We start from the raw sequence: 6,997 nt of genomic DNA, 5'->3' as shown, positions 1-6,997 counted from the left end.
TGGAATGGAGCGATGGGAACGTCGGATGTTCTGGTGGTCGACAAGGATTGAGTCTAAGCTAGAACCAAACCAAGGGGGAGATTGAAGGACCCTGGAAATGGTTTGGTCTAGGCTTTCATTGTTTTGTGTTCAGAATGAGTCTGTTATAGTGTTTATGGGTTGTTTGTTGATTGTTGAACTTTTTGTGTGTTTACGACCGTCAACTCTGTTTACGGTCGCAAACCCAGTTTATGATCGTGTCTTGTATATATAGAGGAGGTGTTAGTCTTTTAGTTGTTGTTGATGCCATAGAGTCCTATCGAGTTGTACCAGACGATTTTCTCAATATAATCGTGTGCAAGCTTGATTTCTTTTCATCTTATTCTTATTCTGTGATTGATTGTTGCTTAACTACTGGTAAAGATCCATATTTGGACCTTACAGTAAGTAAAATAATTCCCCACATGTCGGATGTACAAATACAAGCCGGCCTACCGCTTTTGATGATTCATAAACCCGCCGACCCCAACTCTTACTTGTTTTATCCCATTTGTAACTTTTTGGATAACCAAGATATGTCAATTCATGACCTTTAGGGTCCCTTGAGTTGCTTTCGAACCATCCAAGTAGCGTTGTTATGCTGGCAAATGGATTAGATAAAACCTCGGGTATGGAGCTGTCCCCTTTGAAGATCAATTGTTGCATGTTTTCTTCATGAACGGTTAGAATCTGAATAGGTGGATGTCGATGATGTATATTGAAGTCCAAAATCCGCCATGCTGCCTCATGTGGACATATATATCGCCCATCCAAAAAAATTTGGACTTCATTTATAGGACGACTATCTTCATTTGCATATCTGTGAGAGCTATCAGTAGGCATTGAACTGGATGATCCATGGGAAGATTCTGCCTTTTGGATACAATATCTAACACGGTCTGGACCTTTAGAAATATACTTAAATAGGTACTTAATCATCATGCTCCAGCCACAGTACTCAACATTAATATGCGCACGGAATCGTGAACAAAGCCTTTTGTTGTAGGGCACAATATATCCATTGTCAACAATTTGTCCATATTGGTTAGTGTAGTGCACAGTTGAGCTACGTTTGTACCGTACATATCCATCTGTATCAAAAAATGTAGCAGGAAGAAATGGCTTAGGGAAGTGTTTACTGCATTTACCATATTTCATACATGGAGCCTTTTGGTTAAGTGGTCCACATGGACCATGGATCATACAGCTTGTTATCGTCTCGTATAATTCTGCCTCATTAACTGGATCTGGCAGTTCAGCTGTGATATACCTGTCAACATCACTTCTTATATTTATCCGATCTGACGCTGACACCCACACCAAGGTATGAAAATGAGGAAGTCCTCTTTTCTGGAATTCAATAGTATAGAGATCTGTGATAATGTAGAAATTAAATCAATTAACACTTGTTAATACATTTGCTATAAAAGACGATATAGGTATAAACAGAAATTTTTTTGTAAAGCATGAAATATTTAAATCATAACAGACTGAGAGCAGCAAATTTGTACAAACAGCCAACAGTATTAAACTGTGAGAAAAAAAATACTAAAAACGAACACAGAAAATATACGTACAAACGTAACTCTTAAACAGTTATGAACAAAATATGGAAAAAAAACCGTAAAACAGGAATTGCAAAAGGTAACGTAAAATGGAACAGCTACAATGAACAATCACACATATTCCATATAACACATGGAGTGAAAGTATAAAAAATTTAAGATAATGAATATGTCGTTACAGACGTAATCGAAGAAGAGACAACAAAAATGTAAGTTACAGATATAGTAACGGAAGGACAGATAGAAAATAAGAGTAATGAATAGAATCCAAACAGTGTTAATATACAGTGGCAGGAAACAACAGATAGATAGAATTTGTAGGAAGAAAAAAAAATAATAATAAGAAACAACCGCATACACAGGTCATAGCAGTAACATATCCAATGAGGGGTAATTTTGGGAAAAGAGACAAAATATAAAAAAAATAAAAATAAGAAACAATTGCATACAGAGGTGATATGAATTCAGCGGTAATTTTGGAAAAACAGAGAAAATATCAGAAATACTTATGTATGAGTAACCTACACTATAGCAAACCGTATATTATATAAAAGGGGAGTTAAGTTTTGTGTAAACAAATTAAAATATGATAGTGTCTACCATACAGGGACAGGAGCAACAACTAATCCATAAAAAAGTAATTCTGGAACCACACATAGTTTGTACCACAGACAGATAGAAGTTATAAGAATCTAAATAAAAAAATAACAATAACAAACATTAAAATGCAGAGGTGAAATCAATTGAGGGCTAATTTCGGAAAAACAGAGAAAATATTAGAAGTGCATATGTATCAGTAACCTACTCCAGAATAAACAATATACTATATAAAAAGGGAATCAAATTTTCGTTAAACAAATGAAAATACAATACTTTCTACCATACAGGGGCAGCAGCAGCAAGTTATCGATAAAAGGCTAATTTTGGAAAGACACATAATCTGTACTACAAACGGAAACAATAGGAAGCTAAAAAAGAAAAATAACAACAACTAACAATAATTTTACATTTTGTTTTATTAATATATTTATAATTTTTAAAACGTTATTATTTTTGTATATACACATTCGACAAATCCTATTTATAAATTTACACAATTCGTTTACAATTGAACTTGATTCTCCAACCTTTTGTCTAGAGCGACATCTTTCTAACATACCTAATACCACGAAAGGGATATTATTTTATTTTAGAAAAGAAACCTTAGGGGCTGCAGCACCAAGATATCAATAGAAGGGTAATTTTGAAAACACAAAAAGTCTGTACCACAAACGGATACAACAGGAAGCTAAAAAAATAAGTAACAATAACAAACAATAAAATGCAGAAGTGATATCAATTCAGGGGTAATTTCGGAATAACAGAGAAAATATTAGAAGTACATATATATCAGTAACCTACTCCGCAATAAATGGTACCATAGAGGGGCAGCAGCAGCAGCAACTTATTGATACTTTCTACCATAGAGGGGCAGCAGCAGCAACTTATTGATAGAAGGGTAATTTTGGAAAGACACATAGTCTTTACCACAAACGGATACAATTTATAGGAAGTAAAAAAATTAATTACAATAACAAACAATTGCATAGAGGGCTGGCAGAGTTAACATACCAATTCAGGGTTAATTTCGTAAAAAGAGACACAATATCAGAAATACATATGTATAAATAAGCTAGTGAATAAGAAACTGTATATTATATTAAAGTGGAAATAAATATCCTTTAAACAAATGAAAGTATAATACACAACTGATCAGAGCAGTGGAAACAGTAGAAACGTGTAATTGTATGCCAACATATATATATGAAAATCAGGAAGAAAGTCACAAAATATGATATATATATATATATATAATTAAAGGGAAAAGAACTGCAATTCAGTTGTAAAACACTAAATTAACATACACATAACATACACACATATATCTTAAATCTCACGATATACACATATATCTTAAATCTCATGAAATACACATAATACATATTCAAGGTAAAAGGGAAACCAAATGGAGAACATACATGCTTCAACGACGCCAAACGTTTTGTCTTCCTTAAGAAACCGGATAAAGTCATGAACTTTGATATTGAAGACCCTACCAATGATATCAGCTCTACTATGGGGATCGGTCTGATGATGTGCATCCATATAGCGGGTGATCTCTGGCCACTTCACATTGCATGTAAACGTGATAAAGTACTGTGGGTTGCCATAGATCCTACATATGGAAAGGGCGTCTAGATAATGACTGTACATGAACCGGGGACCACCAATAAACGATGCAGGCAAGAATACACGTTTCCCAACAACAGCAGCCTCTCTATCCCCCTTTGAAAGCGCATCATAGAGACCACTAACGTAATCAGACCGAAGATTTGCTTGATGTTTTAGAATGTACTCCAAACGGCCTTCTTCTATACATGTATATGCATCTACTAAATACTGTTGGAAGAGACGGGATGAATTTACAATTGGAGACCAGATATGTTGACGGGCATGGATGTAATATGCATAATACATATTGACAGTAAGATTTTGAGCAGCTGCACCCCTCTGATTACGAAGTTTCAAACGGGGTGACCAACCCTCTTCACCATATGGAAACAAAAGGGGGTACTGTAAAGGCATATAACTCGGGTGTAGCTTACTGATACGTTGGGGACGACCAGATTGTGAGTGAACTATAATGTCATATGTGGTAGCTGTCGTGTCATCACCACTCACAATACATCCCAACGAACCTACTGAGGGCAGATCATACCTACGGTCAGGAACAGTGTTAAACAATCGAACCGCATAAGACTGTAAATTACTTCCTTCGGCCATCTGTTTTGCAGTCTTGAAAGTCCGCACATATTCATTATTAGCAGCAAAGAAGTCAACCAAAAACCTGACAACAATTGGGTCCAAATTGCTTCCTTTACGATCATCAAAAGCCCGCAATCGATTTTCCACTTCGTGATCTGTATCAAACAGGTAAAGCTGCAAAAACCTCGGACCTTTGACAGGATCAGGAGACAGAGAACCAATCTTGTGACTGATCTGACCTGATATCTTAAAAACATAGGGACCCCGGCTATCATTCACATCCTCATCAATATTAGCCCCAAAGGAAGTCATGGAAAACATACTATTATAGGCCCTAATATCTTTTAAAAAATTTCGACTTTCATACAACGCAATAAACGGAGCTGGAAACGGAGAAGGATACGGAAGGACAACGGTGCCAGCTCTACAACAATGGGTGTACCGTGCGTGAGCAGCGGTAGAGACATTAACAGCCCTCTCGACATACCAGAATAATGCACCACAAAATTCACATACCCAACCGCAATCACCATAGTCGTGGTACTGGGGAAGTACAGATAGTCGATCTAGACGCCGATACTTTCGTCGACCACCAATATCAACACCACCCGACGACGACGCAGCGTCATGACGGGTCCGTTTGGCCGGAACCGCCATGACATGGAAACAGGAGCAGACAACGGCAACAAACGAACCAAAAATAGGAAAAAAAATTATAGAAAAGAAGAAGAACGGACTAATTTTACCTTGATGATACGAAGAGCAAAATCCATACACTGTTGCAGATGACGAAGAAAAAAATAAAGACAGATGGAAAAGAAAGAAAGATAACGAATCCAAAAGGAAAATATCAGAAAGAAAAAACACGTGGAACTGGGGAACAAATGACACGAAGATGCCAAACATTAAAATATTATTTACCCCACCTTTCTTCACCAACCATATTAATTGAGAACTCCCAATAAATGAGTTGAAGAAAACGGACAACACAGACAATTTCACAAAAATATAAGGAAACAAATATGAACATAGTCCAGGGGCGAAATTCACCAACCATATTAATTGAGAACTCCTAATAAATGAGTTCAAGAAAACGGACAACACAGAGAATTTCACAAAAATATAAGGAAACAAATATGAACATAGTCCAGGGGCGAAATTGACAAACAAAGCCTACGTTTACTGTTCTTTTTTTCAATTTCCTTAATATATATATATATTAATAATAATAATAAATAAATGACAAACATCACAAAGTAAGAAACACCATAATACTTTACAGATTAATCTTGAAAACATAAACAAAAATATTTAACTCCCAATTAATATCTTCATATTTTGATAAGTTATAGACAAAATTACGCTAAATAAATCATTAAAAGTCACAATGTATATTTCAAGATCTAGAAACTTAAAAAAAATAATAAAAAAATAAGTAATAAGTTATTTCTTGTACAACTTTAATACACATCACAAATTTGTTCAAGAAAGAGGAAGGCGCCGACCAATCTGATTCTGAATGCTCATTTTTCATACCAATCAAAAGTCCAATCTTTTATCTGACTGGTCCAATTGTAAAAACAACAAAATAGAAAGATGTCAATAGCCTTCAAAGGTGTAACATGGTTGCCCGTAAAAGCATAAAAACATATGTGTGGAGATCGAATCTTTTTTATTTAGGTCGCATTGGTTTTTCTAAAGTTAGTTGAGTCTAAAACTCATCACCTTTGCTCATTATAATGAGATGGTGGATTTGGATTCATGCTTTACAATATGCATCTCTCAATATATCCAGATATTGAAATATCCAAGCAAGGATCTCAAATTTAACCAAAGCATCAGAAAACAAACCAAACGAAAAAAACATGGATATATCTATACTATGAAATTTAAGTGAAAAGATGGAAGATTATCCATATATCGAGAAGAAAAAAAAGCAAATAACCCATAATCATAATTTCATTTCTCATTAACATGTTTCTTTTAGCTTTATACAAGACATGAATAATCAGAAACTCATTTCTCTTTAAATACAGAAAACAAAAAGAAAAAAGGCAGCATATATGCATCATCTCTGGAAGACGGGAGAGACCAATGAGAAATCAGACTCAGCTTAATGTTGGGGCTTTGATGAGCCGTTATCTTCAATATTTGATGGTTGCAGAAAGTTTACACGGTTTGTAGTGATAGTAGACGGTGGATGGGATAAAAGCAATTATAATAAGCTGTTTGTGTATACAGTATATATAAGATGAATAGGTCATGCAGTCTGAAACATTGACCAATGAGATTGAGTCACGCGGATCGTCAAATTTGGTCTTTATTTTTTAAAAAAAGGAGCGAAAGATGCTGATTTTTTTTCAAATTAAATTTTATCAAAAAATGATGGGGAACAGCTATATCCCACGTTTTCAATGTACAGAGGAGATACCAGCCATGATTTCAATAAAGTTGTTGTATTTTACGCAAAAAATGTTGTACCTCTTAATTTAAGATATATGCTTTATATTATTGTATATTGTGCTTGCTAAATTGTATTTAAGACATTGATTATATATATATATATATATATATATATATATATATATATATATATATATATATATATA

General features: G+C 34.6%; 1 protein-coding gene across 1 annotated transcript; it reads right to left on the bottom strand.

The window, feature by feature from the left end:
* Positions 1 to 417: 417 nt before the first annotated feature.
* On the bottom strand, positions 418 to 5,045 carry LOC145131991 (uncharacterized). The gene is made up of 7 exons (XM_079066633.1): positions 3,602 to 5,045; positions 2,857 to 2,871; positions 2,690 to 2,742; positions 2,537 to 2,551; positions 2,189 to 2,275; positions 1,510 to 1,549; positions 418 to 1,391 (listed from the first exon to the last, which is right to left on the bottom strand). The coding sequence occupies exons 1-7, from the start codon at positions 5,043 to 5,045 to the stop codon at positions 418 to 420; spliced, it is 2,628 nt and encodes an 875-aa protein (XP_078922759.1).
* Between the last annotated feature and the right edge of the window lie 1,952 nt (positions 5,046 to 6,997).

Source organism: Lactuca virosa, chromosome 8, assembly GCF_052849685.1.
Source record: "Lactuca virosa cultivar CGN04683 chromosome 8, Lactuca_virosa_CGN04683_v6, whole genome shotgun sequence".
In the NCBI taxonomy this organism is placed as follows: domain Eukaryota; kingdom Viridiplantae; phylum Streptophyta; class Magnoliopsida; order Asterales; family Asteraceae; genus Lactuca; species Lactuca virosa.
The sequence above is the reverse complement of the archived record's forward strand: the minus strand, read 5'-3'. Positions and strand labels throughout refer to the sequence as shown.